We start from the raw sequence: 22,083 nt of genomic DNA, 5'->3' as shown, positions 1-22,083 counted from the left end.
TGTATGTATGTATGTATGTATGTATGTATGTATGTATGTATGTATGTAAGAATGTATGTATGTATGTGTGTGTATATATATATATATATATATATATATATATATATATATATATATATATATATATATATATATATATATATATATTCTATTTTGATTTATCAAACCATTCTTTGTTTACAAGCTATTTAAAATTGATGTGTCAGTGTACTTTGTTACAATTGAAAAAACCAAATATTCTGCAGTGATCAAATTCTTTATTTTGGAAGGTTTAGCAGCAACAAAACCTCATAAAAAATGGTGAAGGTGTTAAAGAAATCTACTCCTTCATTTCCAACTGTTGCTGCATTAGTTAACAACTCAACTAAAACTAAGAGAACTGAAAACAAATTTTTCAGCATAATTTTAACCATCGAATTTATTAGTGAAAAATGATTTTTGAAAAAAAAAAGAGTATTTTAAATACTTTTTAGTTTGTAAGTAAACAAAATTTTTTTATATAGATATTATATACTACTATAAAGCACTAAAGGTATTAGCAGTGTAGAGCGCTTGTATTGTAAGCATAAAGTTAAAACCCATCACAAACCTTTTGTTTTAAAATCATTTTTTAAAGATCTCTGCTGTGTGACAACCAACCCTAACCATAGGGTTGGTTATCACAGAGTGTGGGGTTGGTTGTCACATTTTTTGGTATATTTGGATTATAACAAGTTAATGCAAATTTGAGTAAATCTTAATTTGTTAATATAAGCTAAGATTAAAGTTTTTCAAATTATTCTGAAAACAAAATTTTTTATTTTTTAAATTGTTTACCTCTTTAAAGCCAAGGCCACAATAGTGAAGGAGGCTACTTATTGTGGTTATGACTTTCTCTCAACTTGTTACCTCCAAAGTACAAACCTTGACGAACAAGGTTGCTGCGTGGAGAAACAAGTTGAGCGCAGTACTGTGAGCGCGAAGAAAAAAAAATTAATATATTATTAGTTTTATTGGTTTAAACAAAAATAAAAAAAAATAAAAACCTTCAATTTCATCATCTGACCATTTACAACTAGTGCCACTTTCATCTGAATTTACAGCAGATTTTTTGCTTGCAACGCTAGATGAAACAGTTTTTTCTTTGCTGCTTTGACAGGCACATTTTTCAAAAACAACTTTAGAATCATTTTGTTTTTCATCGCCTAAGTTTTTTTTTAATGATGTTGGTGTTACAATATTTGTATCTTTAGATGTGACATCTTCACTCAAACTATCAATATTTTTTATACAAGCCAAATCGGCTGATGTTTTAATATCAATGTTGTCTGAATCAGCTGATGTTTGTTGATCGCTAACTTTTGTTTTAAGGTTGCAATTGTAATTATAGTTTATTTGGTTGGTTGTCAAAGTATGACAAGCATTATTGTTTGTGAGTACATTCTCAACTTTCACTTTTTTTTTCTTTTCCAAAATAGAATTATTTGGCACAGCTGAACAAAAGTTTTCATTGTTACTTAACTCTGTAAGGTTTTGACAATCTATTTGCAGCTTAGAGGAATGATTGCTAGAATTATTTTTTTCAGTTTCATTATTATCATTATTCAATCTATTTTGTTCGTGATATACATCTTGCTTCTCATTATTACTTTTTTTAATGTATTTTGGTGAAATAACTTTATTAATATCAACATAGTATTTGACCCCTATATTCTCTGTTTGTAAATCTGAGATGTCAGATCTCCCATCATCAAATATCAAATTATCATCAGATTTTTCACTATTATTTCTAAAACAAACAAAATAATTACATGGTTACAATCTTAGACTTTTCAGTGATTTACTTAACTGCTGTTCAGTAATTTTCATAATTAAAAAGCTATACTCTGGGTAATTAAAATTACACCGCAGCACAATGATTTAGAAACACTTGAAATTTGGCCAAAATATTGTTTTATGAGTAGCGAAATTTAAACAATGTTATTAGCTAATTATTTTCTACAGTTTCTTATATTTCTAACAGTATAAAAACAATAAGTACTGAAATAATAGATTAATTGAAAAATAATTGTTAATTTTTGTTTGAAAATGACCGAAAACAGCTCTTTTTTATCGTTAAAATTTTATCATTATTAATTTTAATTTTCTCCCTAAATACAAAACCTTTTATTTTAATTTTCATTGTGTACAAAGATAATAGATACATTTATCTTAATTTATAAAACTATGTAAATATGTATTGATACATCTTATTAAAAATGCATTTAAAAAATGCAATTTTTATGAGTTTAAACTGATTTTTATAGTGCTAGGACTTTTTACCTTAGACTTCCTTCGCAAAGCCAATTCTTTTTTTAAAGAGAGTTTGTACCATTCTGTTAGAAACTATAAAACTTATTTGCCCCAACTTGCCCCATTTTCAAATAATGTGGTTTTAAAAAGCTGATTTTAAAAAATATTAACGATGTAAAAGCTATATATATATATATATATATATATATATATATATATATATATATATATATATATATATATATATATATATATATATATATATACACACACTCAAAAAACTATATTTTAGCCAAATTTCAAGTGTTTCTAAATCACTGTGCGCAGACATCAAAATTGAATAGCAAAATTATAAATTAAAAAAATTTTTTTTTAATAATTACTCCTAGCCGCTATTTCTAAAATAATGATTATTATGTAAAAGTAATATTAAATAAAAATCAAAAATAATATTAATATGTATGAAAATTATGTAAAAATTAACTAATATTTATAAAAGAGGATAGGATAAAAGAGAAAGTAAAAAAATATCTTAAAAACATACCTCATAAAAGATTTTTTCAAATCACTTATATACATATGTGAGTTAAGATTAGAAGTCACTTTTTTATCAGAACGAGTGTTATATATTTTGTAACTTCCTTTACATTTAAATGATTTTCTTATGTGTTTTTTTGAATATTCATAGTCAACAGTTTCTTTAGAGTAATCATTTGATAAATTATGTTTTGTTGGTATGCAAGGCGAATCCTTGAAAGTTTCTGATTCTTTTTCTACATAAGCTGTTAAAGACTGATAAGAATTTAGCATTGGCTCAGATGAGTTGCTATAATCTGTATCTGTTTCTTTTGGTATAAGGGTCATAACTTGACTAAAAAAAAATTACAAACTTAACCTTGAAAAGAATTATATTCAAAACTTATGTATATATGTATGTATGTATGTATGTATGTATGTATGTATGTATGTATGTATGTATGTATGTTTGTATGTATGTTTGTATGTATGTATGTTTGTATGTATGTGTGTGTATATATATATATATATATATATATATATATATATATATATATATATATATATATATATATATATATATATATAAATATATATATAAATATATATATATATATTGGCTGAATGGGTTTTGAAGGTGACACCTAATAACCAGTAGAGGAATCAAAATTTATATTTTATCTTCCGCTTGAACAAACAATAAATTCTATTTTGATTTGTCAATTCATTCTTTGTTTACAAGCTATTTGAAGTTGTCGTGTCAGTGTATTTTGTTACAATGGAACAAACCAAATGTTGTGCAGTGATAAAATTTCTTATTTGAGATGGTTTATTAGCAACAGAAATTCATAAAAAAATGGTGAAACTATTAAAGGAATCTGCTCCTTCATTTCAAACTGTGCACCGATGGATTTTATAGTTTAAACATGGTCATACAGAATACTAATTCATACAAAATAACACAAAAAAATACGTACTAAGTCATACAATTTTTACTGATTTTATGTTAAACAAAAACAACAAAAAAAAACATGTGTTTTGTTTATTGCTTTTTTTTTTCGTCTTGAACTTTTTAAGTTTTTTTTCAAAGCGAAATTAGTTGGAGTGTAAACAAAACTTTTTTATGACGTATCTATTAGTGCACTTTCAACAATTAAATAAAATAATAATAATAATAACAACAATAATAAATGAACTTTTGTCAGAATAAACTCTTTTGTATTTAAAATAAGCAAATTCCAAGGATTTTCAATGAAGATAAAGTATCCAAAAAATAAAATGAATATAGAAAAAACAAAACTTCTAATGGTTCACAAAATAATCGCACATATCCAAACTAAATATAATACTAAAAAACTTTTAATATACCTCTGAGGTAATGCATTCTCAACTACTTCCTTACTAATATCAATGTCACTCTCATCAACTTTATCAAGAAACTTTTTTTCTTTAAACCTCAAAACATAAGTAAAAAAAAATTAATAATGTAAAATTAATTGCTAAAAGGAAAAAAAATAAAAAAATAAAATACATCATTATGTTGTCTAAAAAAATTTTTTGGTAGTTCTTTTATATATAAATATTTTTCGATAAAATTTACGATTCTTGTATTTTTTTAAATAATTGTTTTATAAACAATTATTCAAAAAAATACAATATCAACATAGTTAAGGAGAGATCCAACGAAAAATTTCGTGTTTAGGCCCTTTTGTTTTCAAAAAACTTCAATTTAACGTCTTTACTGTTTACAGAAAGATAAAATATGAGCTTTTTAGCCATTTATCGAATATTTTAATTTAAATTTTACTTTCAAATAAGAGACATTTTTGGAATGTTGTAATACTTATCACATTTGTTTTAACTGTTATAGCGCTGCCCTGATGCGTTTTATGTATTTTAGTGGTAATTTTGTTTTGTTTGATGCTTTGGTTGAACAAAGATTTATAAAAAAATAATAAATTATATAAGAAAAGCTTGTCGAAAAAAGGTGGAAAACACAGAAATTGAAGTTTAAAAACGTAAATTTTTGTTTTTAAGAAATGTAAATCGTTTGGATCTCTTCTTAACTATGTTGAGTTGTTATCATTCTTTAAATAAATTAAATATGAAAATTTTCTTTAGGCATTTTTATTCTAATATAACTTTGTATTCTAATATTTTATTCATTATAACACCTAAAAATGATTCAATAAGGTTCTAAACAAAAATATACGGCAGCTAAACCAAAGGTTCAAACCATCTGCATGTTTAAATTTGTTACTGTTAGATTAGAAATATTTAAAAGAAATTATCAAAATAATTTCACCACCTAAATGTTTTTAACTGATCTCTTGCTTACTGATAACTCTGTAAACACTGATTTAAAAAATTATAACCCTATAAATACTGATAAAAAATTTCTAAGGAATAAAAGTGTTATCAGCATGGATAAAACCATAGAGTTGAGCTAAAGTTTTAAGATCCTAAGATGAAATGACAATTCATGCCCCAATAGAACACCTGGTGTGGAAACCTTGTGGAGGTTTAAAGAATAATAAAACACTTTGTATTGAAACCTTGAGGTTTAAAGTAGTAAGAAAAAAAAAATCAGCAACACAACAACAAGCTATTTATTTTCCATAAATCATTTTTACAACAGTTTTAATAATAATAAAAATAATATTTGTAATAGGAACAATAATACTGATGATAATAATAAAAATAAAATTAAAAGAATATTTTAATATTAAGGATAATAATGTCTAAAACTTAGAACAAAATGCTTTCCAGAATTTTTTTAATTGATTTTATTTAAGATGGAGAAAGGTATTTTAGGGTGTATTTTTTTGGAATCATTCAAAATGCATACAAAGCTCTTGTTCTATTCACAGATGCACTGATAAACGATGGGAAGTTTACTCTACTTCTGGGTTTTAAAAGATGTTACGTTTAGTTTTCCATTGTATATATTTCTAGTAGAGTAGTAATGTCTGTGAACAAGTTTGTAATGGAGAATATTTATTAATGGAGAATTGTAAACAAGCTTTTATAATTTAATCTAGGCTTATAAAAAAATGTGCAAGATGTCCATTGAATTTTTTTACAATTTTATTTGATTACATAGTAGTACAGATGACAAGTAAATACTTCATTAAACTTAATTTGATTATATAGTAGTGCAGATGACCAGTGAATTATTTGTTATATTTTATTCAATTATATAGTAGTACAGATGACCAGTTAATATTTTCTTAAATTTTATTTGATTTAATTGTTGAATGTTTCTAGAGACACCCTACATTTTTTAAATACACCCTACAAAAAGACTTGTGGAGTACATAATACACTTAGAAACAAGTCAATAACTTCTTTTGGATAGAAATCTCCCATATGATCTGAAGGAATACCATAACAAGTAAAAAATCAAGCTAAATAGCAACAAGAAACAAACTACTAGAGCATAAAAACCATATCAACAAGGACAAGGATTTTCAAAAAACTAAAGTTTTTATATGACCATCAGATTCCGGTTTCTAATTGACAAAAAAAGCTGATTAACCAGTGATGTTTAAAATTTTGAATCTGATAATAAAAACATTTTTAGCTTATTAATAAAGGATTAATCAAATAAGAACAAACTTTTGTACAAAGAACAAAATTTTATATACACATGTGCAAAAAAAAAAAAAAAAAAAAAAACACAAACACAAACAAAAAAAGCATGGTAACATAAGTAAAAATTGGCACAATGCCAACTTTTTATAAAAACTAATCATACTTCAATTTGGTAAAATATACAATTATGCAGTTTTAATTTAATAACAGACTTTCGGGTCAAAGTGTATTGGCACATAATACAACAATTTTTTGATTCACTACTAAATAAATAAAAAATTTTAAAGAACAAATTTGATTTTAACAATTTATCCGAATCTCTGAATTACATAATATATAACTACATAGTTGCAGTACTTCTCAAACACACATCAAAACTTCTTAATTAGATTTTATTCAATTACTATAAATGTAAATTAGAACAGTTTTGCTCTTAATTATTAATTTTCTTATGAAAATAATTAAAAATTTTTTAACTATTATGAAAAATGCCTTATAATCTCAGAAACTAGATTCACCTTTTCTCAATCCTAATCTAACTTTCTTGTTTGTTTGTATGCTAAAAAATACAGCACTGAGAAAACTTAATATTTGAAAAAATCACAAAGCTACTTTCCTACCAATAAAAAAACAAAAAACAAAGTTTAATACTCATGGTTCTATTATTTATGTTTCAACTAGATAGAGTTTTTGGAGACATTTAAAAATAAAAGTTTTTTTTAAGATTTTTGATTTTTATTTATTCATTTTTATTAAATTTAAGAAAACATTAATTTCAAGTTAAATTGAAAAGCAATACTTCGAAGGCAAATAAATAAACTTTGTCTTTTCTATAAAAATAATTTTTTTAAATTTAATTTTTATATTTAGAAAATGACTTTATGAACGTGGAACATATACGCATAAGATAAAGAGGAAAAAGAACAAAAAGCCAAAAAAAAAGTTAAAAAACATAAATTTTTTGTCAGTGGTAAATGCAGTCATAATGAAACTCATAATAATGAAGTTAATAATGAAGCTAAGAACTAAGCAGTTACTGGGAATTTTTTTAGAAAAAATGGAGTAAACATTTCAGATTGCAGATCTCAATTGTACAATGATGCATTTAATAAATCAGGAAAATATAACGAAATGCAACCGGAAATTTTAGAATAAATTAGCCTCACAAATATTTTCCTTGTGCTGGACATACTTTAAACTTTATTGGATCGTTAGGAACTGATGTTTGTCTAGAAGCCAGTAATTAATTTAGTATTGTTAACCAAATTTACAATTATTTTGTGATAATTAGACTACCACTAATAAGATTAGCAACCATGGTTTACCTTCTTATAATTAAATTGGGGATTTTATATTAGAGTTTTCCTTCTTTTAAGATAGTTGTTTAAAAAAAAGGTTTATCATAAAATAAATTAACAATGAACATAAAAAGTAAATCCATTTAGAAGGAAAAAAAAGAGAAAAACAAGTAGAGGCAAAAGTATAATACATTAAAACAACAGAGCTCTAACTACCACTGCCATTAAAAGAAAAAGTCATTTTATTTTACATAAAACTTTAAAGTCCTAAAAATTACAAATAGAACATGTGGAATTATATTATATTATATGTACGAACACACTGCAATAAAATCATCTTTTAAATAATTAAGTTACCATAACTACCATACTACTAAACAAAGTTACCAAACTACCCAACAAAGAAACAAAAAAAAACTGACCTAGTGTTGTTCTTTTCCTTCATAAAATTGTCCTTAAAAAAGTAATTAATTTTTATTTTTAATTCATTTCAATATTTTTATCACAGAATTTATTTTAATTCATTTTTTTTTTTTTAATTTAACCAAGGTAATATTATATTTAAATACTATAAACTATATTTATGTTATCTTGTATATTATAGTTATAATTACTTATGCATATCTATAAATCTATTTAATTAAACAAGTTTAACGAGGAGGACAAATAAAAAAAACTTAAATATTTCTTTCTCATGACAAAGGTTAATTTTTTAAATCTTTCTAACTGATTCCTGGGTAATAAGAAAAGCTTTATTTGAATGTAAAACTTTACAAAATAATAATTTTTTCTTTTAAGACATTCATTTTAAACTTCATTGTTAAACTGTAATAAATGTCTAAAAAAAATATTTAAAAATAATAGTTTTATCATTTTAAATTTACATAATTAAAAGTCAAAAATTATAATCTTATTAAATTATATACAAAAATATATAATATGCTTTTAAAAACATGCCTAAAAATCCTTCTAAATAATGTTAATGATTGGTTCACATATTGGTTAACATGTAGCAGACATTCAATATTATAATTTTTATTTCGAGCAATTAGGTTTTTTTATGTTTACATTTTAACTATGAAGTTTACAAATTTAAAAGTTAAAGAGGTTTAAAAAAGAAAAAAAAAAGCTGAAGAGGTTTAAGTTGCGCTTATTTCTTAAAAAACATCAGAAAAAGAATTTATAGTTTGCAAAAAAAAAAAAAAATTGTCAAATGATATGCTAATTATTGTTATTTATTTATTTATGGATGCTAAATATGATGCTTAAATGTTTTTTTTTTTTGCCTTCTCAAAACAAAAAGAATTTTTGTGACAAAATATTTTACTTTAAAGGGATCCTAAACCTCAAAGAAATGTTAGGCTGGGTGAATAAAAAAAAGCAATTACTTTTACTCAATCATTGGTCAGTTTTACTTGAATAAAAACTTCAGCAGTTTTGCACAAATTTTTATTCATGTAAAGTTAAGCAATTTACTCAGTAATTGCTCAGCTTTACGTGAATAAAACTTTTTATTAACATAAAGCTGACCAACTAATGAGTAAAAGCCATTTTTTTTAATCACCCGCTCTGTTGGGTTTATATTAAAGAGAATGATAAAAAAATGTTTTGGCTAAATTTTTTTGATTAAAAAAAAAATAAATAAATGCATGCCAAAAAAAACAAACTTTTTTTTTATTCCTATTTGTTGTAGGTCTAAAAGTCAGCATAATATGCGCCACAATCTACGGACTTGATATTTTAATCAAGCGCGTTTTAATCCTAAGAGTTTTAGTACATGACGTCATTGATTTTTTTTGTTTGCATAAGAAATCAATTATATAATCAAACAAAAAAGTAAAATTATGTAAACAAACAAAAAAGAACACAACATGACTCAGAGGTTTGGGATCCCTTTAACAAAATGCTGTGGTTTCTTTAATGAATGCAATTGAGTTTTCTTTTTAAGTATTCAAATTGAACAACACATCAGTGTCACAATCAAAATATTTAATCCTGAATTTCAAACAGGTTATTTCCAAAAGAGCATCTGAAAGTAAAATATTTAATAATTAAAATCTGTAACTTCTTCTTTATGAACAATAATTTATTAGCTGTAAATATGAATTTTTATAGCCGTAAAAAACTATTAACTCTTAAAATTTTTTTTATCAATTATAACAGTAACGAAGGATTATTAAAATTAAGAGTTCACTTTAAATATAAAGTGAACATATTGGTTTCTTTAAATAGAGGCTTCTATTTAGATATATTTTACGCTTTCATTTAGACACCAAGTGTTATTGAACATAATGATGTTGATTCTTTCTTATTAAAAGGTTTTCTTATGCAATAAACACAGAAAAAAAAGATAACGCACGCTGATTGCAGTACTGATTGCAAGAAAAATGCACACTAATTGTAGATACAACTTTTTTTTGTGCAACTGTTGTTTGTAACTTGTTCAAAATTAATTTTAAAAATTACATAATTACAAGTTTACTTTGTTTAATTTTAACTTTTACTATGTAAAAGTTTGACTGTGAAACGAACTGAAACTGGCAAAAACTTGAGCAAAAACTTAAAGCAAAAACTTTTAAATCTGTGTTTATGTGTTGTCTTGGTGTCTGCTAATTGTACTTTTGTTGCTTTTCTTGAAGTTTTATTTTTTAATATTTCCATTAAAACAGATGGTAATAATAGGTGATATTTATTTTAAAACCTCTTGAAAATTTTAATTTAATTCAACAAACAGGTAATAAAATGGTTCAGGGTAACAATATCAGTTTTTGCTATGTCTAATAACATCTGTCCAACAACATCTGTAAATATAATGAGGTATAACTACATCTGTCCAAAAACATCCATAAATACACTGAGGTATATTAACATCTGCGTAAAAAGTATTTGAATATTACAGATGCAGTTACGTTGTTTCAATTATCTAAGTATAACAACATCTGTACAACTACATCTGTGGATTCTACAGATGTAGTTACATCATTTCATTTATATTAAGAATAGCTACAGGATTTTTTCAGATGTAATTACATCAGGAAAATATTATCAACTAATAATACACTATTTAAACCATTTATTAATTATATTATGTAATAACAGATAAGACTTTTTTAAGTTGCAATTACATTAGGAGGAAATTTTTCTAGATGTTATTAGGCCAGAAATTACCAGATGTAGTTACATCTTCCTAAAGATGTTGTTAGGGGTCATTGAACTTCCAGATGATATCGGACAGATGTTGATGGAGTAAAACAACAACAAATGATCTTGGACAAAAGCGAACAGATGGTTTGGACTACTGCACGGATGTTGTTGAATGTAGTAATTTTTTACTAATAAAATAAGTCTTTAATTAAAACACTGTTTACTGAATATTCTCATGGTCATAAAATTAATTCCACTTACAAATAACAAAACAAGTCTGCTCCTTGGTGTTTTTTTATATACTTCACTAACATATGAAAAACAAACGTTCTTTAAATTTTCTGGTTTAAGATTTTCTGGAAGACTGTCTTTAGATACCAGTAACTGTTCAAGTGAATCATGGTAAAGCTAAAATCAATAAGAAACAAGTCAATAAAACAACAACAACAAAAACTCATGGTAAAGCTAAAACCAATAAGAAACAAGTCAATAACAACAACAACATCAAAAAAATCTAGTAGTTTTAACTGAAATAATAAATTTAATCTTCTCACAACATCGTGATCACGTAAATATTGCTTTGCACCTTTTCCACATCCATTTTCCAGCAATTTTAGAAATATCTAAAACAAGATTTATTTAAAAAAACAATCCAAAGTAATCAGCTTTAAATAAACTTAATTAATAGATTAAATAACAGGCACATGAGACATTTATTTGACGCCAAAAAACAACTAAAACTAATTGTTTAAAACAAATTAAATTTAAAAAAATAATTAATACAAATGTGATGCAGTATTATATTAAGAGTAATAAATTTTAATTTATAGTCAACAGTTTACCAATATCAAATTTTTTAATGTTTTTTATGTATATTTAATATATACATGATGATAACGTAAGTTACAATTCTTGTAAGAGTCAGACTCAGATTCAGTGTCACCGACCGTGTAAAAAAAGTTGAAATAAAACGTTAAAACCGAGGTCCGTTGAAACGTTGAAACCGCGGTCCTTGTAAAAAAATGAACCTTCAATTCTGACTAATTCTGAGAATTTAGGAAATGAAAGTGATGAAAATTTCCCGGTCTCAAAAAAAAAAGGTGGCGCATGCGCAAAAAGATCAGGTGACAAAAAAAATTTAATGAAGCGTGACCAAATGTATATAAAGCGTGAAAAAAAATGAAATGGGTTCATAACGAATGGAATCAAAAAACAAACCGTTACAACAATTTCAAACTCCAACGACCGTAGCAGTAGTTCGACCTTATAAACAAGATCCTCCGATAGATAATGGTGGTACACACGACTCGCATGGGAATCATATTCGAAATTTTGAAGTGTATTAATGCATGGAAAGTAGCGTCGATAATAACACTTTCGAGTTTATTTATTGTTATTGTAGCAGGAGGATATTTATTTGGAGCGTTACTAGGAGTTTTTATATTACTTGGAACACTGTTGGGATTTTATATTTGTACTAAAATAATAAAAAACAAAGTGTAAAAATATATATATTATAAAAATATTATTTTCCAATTCTATTAATTCCGTAAGAAATTCCACCAGAGATAGCTCCACCCAAAACAGCTTTACCAATGGTAGGTAGAAGAGCGCTAGCAAATGCTGGTATAATGGCTTTAGATGCCATTCCTAAAAGAGGTCCAAAAAGAAATTTTCCACGCATTCGTCTTGTTCTATGTCTTTTATTATGTCTTTTATTATGTCTTTTTTTATGTCTTCTTTTAAACATTTTTTTATCGCGCTATCAGTGATGATAATAACAATGGACCTAAGAATGGAAGAAATCGACCACGCATGCGTTTTCTTAAATGTCTTCTTAATCGTTTTCTACCTGCGCCTTTTAACGGAGGTAAATAAACTCTTCCTCTTCCTCTTTTTCTATGCATTACGACATGTTTGAGGACGGTTAAAGTAATTATATATTGTAAAGTCGTGTTTTTTTAACATGATCAAATTTAGTTTTTTGCATTTGTTTTTTTAAGCCTCATACCAAGGGTAAATTTTTAATTTTTCTTAAAGTGTCTTGTATTTTCTTTGTCTTTTAAATCGCTTTCTACCAGCTCCTTTTAAAGGAGGTAAATAAACTCTCCCTCTTCCTCTTTTTTTATATGATTTTTTTTTTATTTTACAAGCGGTGCAACACCCTATTTTACGCATTGCGTTGCTTTTGAAGATAATCCAAAGCGTAACCTCCTACGTTTGATTTCAAAAGGCGTTTAGCAAAATTTTTCACTTTGGTAATAAATTTTCCTTTCCCTCTACGAGTTTTATGATGTCGACGACGGTGACCTCTTGTACGTCTGCGAGCCATGAACGCGACAAATAAAAAAAAACAACTAGATTTAAGAAAAATTTTTTAGAAATAAATAGCCGTTTACTTATAAAATAATAAATACAAATAGGGTTTGTTTAATAAAATGACAAATGTTTTTCATAACAAATTAAGACGATTTAAATTTGGTAGGAATATAGGTGACTTGAGTGTCGTTTCCTGAACCTTGTTCTATAACTTGAGCTTGATATTGCATAAATATAACAAGTACACCTTTAAATTGTTCTGTAAATTGCACATTGATTTGAAACGAATTATTTCCAGCAATAGTAGCAGGAGGTTTATCGTTGATAAAATTAAAATCGCTAGTGCTATCGATGACTAAAGGTTCTGTAGTGTTAGTAGTACTAAAATAGAGTTTAGGAGTTCTTAAAAAGCTATCATCGTCTGCAGTATAAAAATCTGCAATATTGTTAATATTAAAAGTAGAGGGTGTATTTCCTTTAAACAAGGAAACATAACTTTTCCAAAGGAACAATTGATCGTCTTGCTTTGTCAAATCGTATTCAGTAGTATCACCTGCTGAATTAACATATGTTCTTCTGTAATTATAAAGGGTGATTTTTTTAATCATGTTGCAAGCCATTTCAACGGGTGTAAAACAACTTTTGCTTAAATGATCGCTTTCTTTTTTTGAAGTAACAGAAAATATAATGCTGTGAGGTACAAGATCTGCTGTCTTTATACTTCCCAAATTAACAGTGACTTCCGTCACATTTTCTACATTGGTGACAACTTGTTCGTAGTGAGCGATACGTAGTAAAGTATACATTTCGTCTTTTTTACTGTTGAGATATAAAGATTTTTCCAAGGGTAAACTAGGTTTGAGTCTATAGGTATTGCAATAAATCATTGGGTTTTTTATAGCTACTCCTACATTAGCAAGAGCTGTTACTTGTGCGTCTGTAATAGGTCTAACCCATTCTAATAGTTGATTCATATCGTTTTCAATATAAAACTCAAATCTTACTTGTTTATTTTTTCCAAAATATTCTTTCATTTGAAAAATTTCACATATTAAACTCAAAGGTACTCTAAATTTACAACCTTTTTCTGCAGTCATAAAAGCATTATATCTATCTCTTAGCGCTGTTTGATAACCAGGAGCTACTGGAGCTGGTGTTCCAGTAAGTGGTCTAATGAGGCCATTAGGGTCTGCAGCTTGTATAAGCGTTTTGGTTTCAGTAAAAGTAATAGGGGTTGTATTTTCAGTTTCTTCTGTTAAACCTAAACTAGGATTAATCCACGACTCTCTAAACGCTTTTGTATAACTTTTTTTAACTAGCATTGTTTTAAATCGATCATAAGAACGATTAATGATAGCGTTGTTCGAACAAGTAGTATTATTTATTTGATAGTTGGGATAAAATTTTAAACATTTAAATAAGGCTTGAATAAAGTTGTAGCAAAGACAGACTTTGTTGACTAATTCATCGTCTGTTGTAGGTGTAAATCTTGTTTGCGTGTTGACATTTTTATAAAGAAATAAATCAAAATCTATATAATAATCGGGTAGATATGTCCATTCGTTGAGTATAGTGGTAAAAGAAATTAAATTAGCCATGTCAGAAGTAAGATCGTAAGAAAATTTTTGATTATTAACAGCAATGACTTCATCTTGAGCTTGAGCTGTTTGAAATCCAGGATATTTTTCATTTAATATCGCTTTATATTCAGCACTAATATTACCACTTGTTGCTTCTTGCAATAAACGATTTTCGTGGTCTGCTTGTGCCAAAACATCTTCAATAGTAATATGACCGTTTGTATTGGGTGTATAACGATTGCCGTCACCGTCTCTCACATATTTAGCTAACGAACCCATTTTTTTTTGAAAAAAAAGAAATAAAACATTTTTTTCCTATTTATTCATCTTCTGATTCTGAAGTAGTTTTTTTAAATGGTATTTTTTTATTTTTAACGTCTTTTAAAGCACGAGTGTAACCAAGTTCAATTAGACTTTTTTTATTCAATTTTTTTTTCTTTTTGTCGTTGTTATTCTGCATGAGTGGACTTGATAATATGGCTCTTTGTTGAATAATACAGTTTCTACATAAACCGTTTATCTTGTCAACAGCATTGACTTCTTGAAAACATTGCGAACAAATGTGTAAAGGACTAGATTTGCTTTTAGGTTTTTTTTCAACAAGTTCTTCTTCTTCTTCTGAACTTTCGGTTTCAGATTCTGAATATTTTCGTTTTTTAGGTTTGGATTTGATTTGTTCCTTTTTTTTCCTATTCTTGGGAGGTTTTTCTTCTGGTATTTCTTCTTTTTTATTTTTGATTTTTTTAATTTCATCCAATTCAGATTTCATGTTTTGCAATTCGGATTTGGTGGAATATTGAGTTAGTTGATTTTGTAATTGTTGCATGTGATTTTTAATTTGAGTGAATTGTTCTTTAGGATTAACTTTTGATTCTTGCATCATTTTTTCTTCTAAATTGACTAAATTTTTATGATATCTTCCTTTGGCGCACAAGAGACTCATTTTTTTTTATGTAAATAGGTAAGAGAAAAAAATAAATAACAACTTTTTTTTCTTTTTATATTTTCTTAATCATAATAAAAAATAAAAGACATTATTTTATACTAATCAAACTAGTTAATTGTAAAACGGAACCATTTGAATCTTTAACGTAGGATTAAAAAAAACGGTAGAACTAAGATTATTAAAGGTGAGCGGTTCAGATTTTGAATTAAGAAACGACCATCTTGATTGTTTCCAGTCGTCTACATCGTTGATATCAAAGGTGGATAATTGTCCTTGAATAGAAGGATTACGATTTTTTGTAAAATCAATATTGGTGGTCACTTGAGTCGAATTGGTGTAGTCTGTTAAATTGAAAAAAGCAACAATACCGGGAACATAAATTTTGTTCATATACATTCCACAATTTATAGCTTGATCGCATTTGATAAAAATATAAGTGTCTGTAGTCGAAGGAAAGTTGGAAACAGTGTTATTAAAATTACTAATTTGAACTAGAGCACATCTTAAGAAAGCGAGTCTTTTTTTTTGAATTTTAAAATCTAGCGACATGGCGTTGGTCATATTTTGATCGACTTGCATAACAAAGGGATTGATTTGTTGAGTTAAACTGTATTGATCTCTTTGTAAAAGTAAAGTATAAGGTACAGGATTGTTTCCAACAGGTTGATACATTTTTAAAATGATATTTTTTAAAGGCAAACTGTCTGTCCAAGTTTGTATAATCGTACCGTCGCTCTTTTTTTGATAAATAAATTGACCGGTGAGCGAAGTGCAATAAAATACCAATTCTGTTAGATTATTTCCTTGTAATATAGCTTTGACACTATTTAACCATGTTTTATGAGTCGGTGTTGTCGCTCTTTCAAAACTAGTTGTAGTGACAAGAGGTACTTTGATGCTATTTGAAAATAGAGGTTTGGTTTGTTCGCAATAGATTAAAACTTCAATAAAAGTTTCTGCGTTATATTTAGCAATTAAAGCGTTATCGCCTGTCCACATTTTGACAATGTCATCAGGTAAGTTGGAAGGTAACACTTGAAAGGTTCGCCAATAATTCGGTTTTATTTCGGGTTCGCCAATAATTCCGGTTGGGGAAACATAATTGATATCATAATCTGAATAGGAATTATGACTCATTTTAAAACCTAACATGTTTCTCTTAAGGAATACGCTCAATTTAATGGGTGATAATAATTTTCTTTGGAAGGAGGGTAAAGAAAAAAAAGTATAATAATTGGATACTCCGTCAATAGGTTGGGGAATACATGAAGGTATACCTTTGGGTATATTTGTAAGATATTTACTAAACATGTTAAAATCGGGTCCTGCATAAGTATGATCGGCAAAGGTCAAGTTGTTTAAATTGAGATTGAGTAAATTGTTTGTTACGTTTAAACTTTCGGTAAAAACATCCATCATTTTTAATTCTCTTTCAGGCCATATGACTTGATCGACGTTAAAAAAAGGTAATGGTAAAGAAGCTAAAGGTATATTTTTCAAAGTATAACGAAAATATTTTCTAGATGATCTAGATGAAAGAGGAAACCATATTTGATAAAAACTTGTTAATAATTCTACAGGTTCAGCTCCCAACTCGGATGATGTGACATAGAGTAATCTGCTCGCCGTTTGTGCGCGAATACTTGCAAAAGCAGCTTTAATAATATCTGCAAATTGTGGTAGTACCATTTTTTCAGTAGTATAAACTCCGGGCGTAGCGGGGTTTTTAGTATCAACGTAATCATTCCAAATTTTCCATAAGGCGTTAATATGAATATTGACATTATAAGGTATGTTGAAATCGTTTAGATTAGTTTCTACGTTATATAGGTTGCCTTCAAAAGGTATTGTATTGGTGTTGGTTAATATTTTTAATAAAAAAAAAGCAATTTGCCACGGTACAATGTGTTTTGTTTTTGATTTTTGACTTTCTGCAATAGGTAATATGTTATGAATATAAATATCTAAATCAACACTAAGAATATTATCATCGGCAGTTAACGGTCTGGTATCCGAAAGTAAGCTTCCCGAAGATAATGAGGGGTTTTTATAATTGGGTGTCAGCATGATGTGAATAAACGGACGAACAAAAGTATCTTCTACACCGTTTAGAATAATCTGTCTTTCGGGTGAAATAGCTGCTATTTCTGTTGCGGTTAAAAGCGGATGTTTTGCATATATTACAAAATTTTTACTAGTGTGAGTGTTTAAGGATAAGTTGTATATGTTGTCGTATAATGATCTACTACTATTATAATTATATTGTAGTAATTTGGTAAAATCTTCTAGAACGTAGGCAGTTGCAGATGTTCTGTTTGAAAAAAAACCAAAATAAGACAAACCTATTTCTTGTACGGTTGAAGTCGAACTAGATCGAATAGGTTGTAAAAAAGAAGGGTTGCTTGCATATTCGTTACTTTTTTTATAATACCACAATAAGTTATAGTTGGTTCTGTTAGCAAATGGGGCGGTATTGACGTTGAATAAATTTTGTTGTACATTGTTGTTTGCATCTAAACTAAACTTGATCATGGGCATATTGACTACAGCTGTTTTGTATCTAAGTTCAGTGTCAGGATCAAATAATAATTTTGGATTAAAATATTTTAATGATGAAATTTTAGCATCTTTATTATAATAAGTTGAAAAAAAGTCTGAAAAATAGAGCACTCTATTTAATCTGGAATTATAAAGTTCCAAGTTTCTAATAAAAAAATCATCTTGTCCGCCATGGGGTGTCATAGTACCAAAGAGTTTACTTCCACCTGTTGCATAAAAGGACCACATAAAATTCAAATGATCGCTACTCATGTTTTCCATATCTAATATGTCATAGCAAGGAAACGTGTCACCTGGTAAAGGGATATGATTAGCGTACAAGACAACACTTTTTGTAACAAGATAAAAATATTTTATGGGTCTTGTAGGATTAGCAATCATGTCGTTTTGAATATCGCACAACATTTTTTTTATAGCTGGTTTGGATTCCATTCTTAAACCGTAAGCGTTTTCAGAAAAAGATAGACTTTCGTCTACTCGAGTTAAATTTGTAGGTACGTCCATACTGGCTAAATGTAAAATGGTGTTATTTTTAAATGTGGGTTTGTCAATATCGTTAGGTGTCAAGGGTAAACTAAAATCGTTCAAAACATTATAATGCACGCTAGCTTGATTTTTATTTTTAATTTCGCTAAAATAATACGTGCTACAATCATATTTATTTACATCTAAAACATCGTCAAACGTTAAATTGTTCATTTTTTCTTTTTTTCTTGCTGTTTTTTCTTCAAAGGTTTTAAAAATGTATTAACATATTCGTTAAAGTTTTTATAATAAATGTCTTTGTCTTCTTCGTTAACAGGTAACAAATCTTCTCGTTTTACTTTAAATGTCTTATTTAAATTGCCTACTATTCCCACTTTATAAATATAAACGGGTAAATAACCTTCGACTGAAGGGTTAGTGCGCTGAGAGACTTTGATAATAATTACTTTTTTGGTCGTGTCCCAATACGGTTGATCGCGAGTAGTCGATTTGCTAAAAGTGTCTTTGGGATCTATTTTATATTTTTTCAAATAACATTCGGTTCCAACGGAGAGAGGTTTGTATATTTTTAATTTTTCGTTTTTGTATTCTTTTTCTACTCGATGTAACATGTTGGAAGAAAAATGATGTCCTCGTCTTTTGTCGTCTCGGTATTGATCGACTAAACGAAGAGCTTTACCTTTGGCGTCGTCAGCATCCAATTCATCAGGAGCGATTCCACTCGTGACTCGTTCTTTTTCGTTGAGTTTTTGTTCCATGTCCTCGATATAAAAACTCCAATTCTTTTTTTGAAGTTCACCTTGTTTTTTTAATTTTTGATAAAGTTGTTTTAATCGTCCTATGGTGGATTCGGCCAAGTAAGCTTTTCCATAATTTTTAGAACTAAAATGAACAATGTTTTGTTCATAACACCATTCTTCCATTTTGTTGTTAAAAAATTCACCACCTTGATCCGTTTGCAAGTAGATAAACGTTTTATCGTCTCTTTTAATGTCTTCAAAAATATGTTTAAAACTGCTCAGCACTTTGTCTGCTGTTTTTTTACTGGTGACTCTCAAATAGACTTTTTTAGATACTCCATCTACCACAACTAAACAAAATTCGGGTCGATGAGAAGCAAAATTTAAATTAAAACTGTTCATGTCGGCCAAATCAGCTTGAAAATATTGTCGAGGTCTATCGTACGAATATTGATGTGTTTCGTAAACATAAGGTTTGCGAGGAGCTTGTTTTTTAGCGTTGACATCGGTTGTTTTTTTAAAAAGCAAAGTAACGTGTGACCAAGCGGTGATGAGTCCGTTCCATTTGGCATAGATGGAATTTTCTAAAAGCGCTTTGAGTTGATCATAAAATTTCAAATCGGTTGGATTTTTTTTTAAAGTGTCCAATTGTAATAAAACTTTTTTAATTTTGGGTACGTCAGTCAAAGCAAACAAACGACTCGATAATTTGGTCAGTTGATCTTCTACAAGATTATCAATAGCATCTCTCAAAACATTGTCCATTTTTTTTAAAAGTCGGTATATTTTGTTATCGGAGCTTTTCTTTTTCTTTCGTCTATATTTGTAGACGATGATCTAGTAGGTGGTTTTTTTGTTCTTAATCCTAAACGACCACTTCTAGTTAACATTGGAGTTTCAGTACTAGCGCTAGCAGCTGTTGGTTCGCTTTCTGTTGTTTCAGGTAAAGCAGTAGCTCCTAATAATGTGGGATCAGTTTCAGGTTCAGTAGTTGTGTTTGTTTCAACAGGTTCTTCTTCTTTTTTAGTTTCTATCGGACCTAAATAAGGATCGGATGCTCGTGTTCGTGGTTCTTTTTTGGGTGTAGGAATTTCTAATAAGGAAGACTTTGTTAAAGGATGAGTGAATAAATTTCTTTTTTTAAAATGGGTAACATGTTTTAAAGCGTTGGCAAAATTTACAATATTATTAGAATCCATTTCAAAACATTTTTTATAAGACATTAAAAGTGAATTTAAACGAATAAGATGAGAATTATACATTGCACCCATTATCATTAACATTTCGAGCAAACTTTTTTCTTTGATTGTATTTTCTGTACTGTAAAATTGATTCGAATTGGATTTAATATGTTGCAATAATCCCAACATGCCTCCTTTTGCACAAGTTTGTTCTACTTCTTCTTTTAATAGGACAACATCTGTTACATCTCTAAAAGGTAAAGAAGGCACAGTGTTGAAAAAAGTTTTGAACGTCAAATAGACCATTGTTTCTCCGATGGCTCTGCTAGCTAACGCGTTTTCGTTATAGTTGTTTAACATTTGAGCAAATATATCTTTATTAGGTAATAAATAACTGTTGGCTTGAATGTATTCTCTCAATATTTCAAATTTATCACCTCGAAACATTTCGCCATAGTGTATACATCTTTGTTGAATAATGTCTTTTGTTTGTGTTAATATTTCAAAAGCTCTACTTCCACCAAAACTTTTATCGCTGAGAGATTCGCTTTCTATAAAACTAGAAGTCATAACAGTGTAAGGATCTCGAGCTAGAGCACTAGCATATACACCTTCGGAGGTTAATTTAGTTTCGTTTCGGAAGGGTATGTTGTATTTTCTAATAAAACTCCATAATTTGGCAAAAGTAAGTTGTCTTATTTGATAATAGTCGGCTACTATTCTCATGTTTGTTACAGAATGAGAAGAAGTGAGTAAAGTTAAAAATTCGTTAGCATAATAGGAATATTGTTTTGGATCGTTTATTTTTTCAAAGGCAAAGTTGGTGACATTGTTAATAATACTAGCTATAGATTCTTCTACATCTACGACGTTGGCTAGATATAAAATATAAATTTTTAAATTGTTTAAAGTAGCTTTTTCGTTTCTCGGTTTGTAAACGCGTAAAGAAATTTGATGCGAACCAAATCGATAATTGACTTGATTTTTACACATGTCCACCAGCTGTTTAGCCAAGTTGGGAATTTTTTTTACAGATTCGCTTCGATAAAGCTGTTCTAGAATTTCACTTGCATTGGCTGTTTCGTGAAAAATTAAAAATTTATTAAGAGGTGTCAAAGTGTAAATTTTTTTATTAGCCGATGGAATAGTGTTCAAAGTAGTAGAACGCGGTAAAGTGTTTAATGTAGATTGAATAGAGGTGGGTGGTGTAGCGGTAAGAGCGTTGTCTTGAATAGGAAATCTTTTTAAATTTCTCATGCTTCTCAAAGATTCGCTTATATTTCTTTGATCGATTTGATCATTAAAATCGCTTTGTTTATTCAGATTTAAAATGGATTTAAAAGCGTAAGCATCACCTCCTACGTTGAGATAGGTTTTCCATTTTTCTTGATCGCTGATTAAACTTGTAGCTATATCACTATCGAGCATAGTGTCTAGAGGTAACAAAGC

General features: G+C 27.9%; 1 protein-coding gene across 3 annotated transcripts in view; it reads right to left on the bottom strand.

Moving 5' to 3' along the window:
* LOC136085973 (homeobox protein 2-like) overlaps positions 1 to 22,083 on the bottom strand; it is a 101,540-nt gene that overhangs the window by 17,236 nt on the left and 62,221 nt on the right. For 2 of the 3 annotated variants that reach the window (XM_065808052.1, XM_065808051.1), the window contains exons 4-9: positions 11,378 to 11,446; positions 11,085 to 11,231; positions 8,102 to 8,133; positions 4,156 to 4,242; positions 2,816 to 3,142; positions 1,026 to 1,768 (exon numbers count right to left, since the gene is read on the bottom strand). In XM_065808052.1, coding sequence (XP_065664124.1) covers positions 1,026 to 1,768; positions 2,816 to 3,142; positions 4,156 to 4,242; positions 8,102 to 8,133; positions 11,085 to 11,231; positions 11,378 to 11,446 — 1,405 coding nt within the window. The remainder of the gene's footprint in view (positions 1 to 1,025; positions 1,769 to 2,815; positions 3,143 to 4,155; positions 4,243 to 8,101; positions 8,134 to 11,084; positions 11,232 to 11,377; positions 11,447 to 22,083) is intronic. The other variant, XM_065808053.1, reaches the window with a different exon arrangement.

The sequence above is a fragment of the Hydra vulgaris genome, chromosome 10 (assembly GCF_038396675.1).
Source record: "Hydra vulgaris chromosome 10, alternate assembly HydraT2T_AEP".
NCBI classification, from domain to species: domain Eukaryota; kingdom Metazoa; phylum Cnidaria; class Hydrozoa; order Anthoathecata; family Hydridae; genus Hydra; species Hydra vulgaris.
Note: the sequence above shows the minus strand (reverse complement) of the source record. Positions and strands in the feature narration are given on the sequence as shown.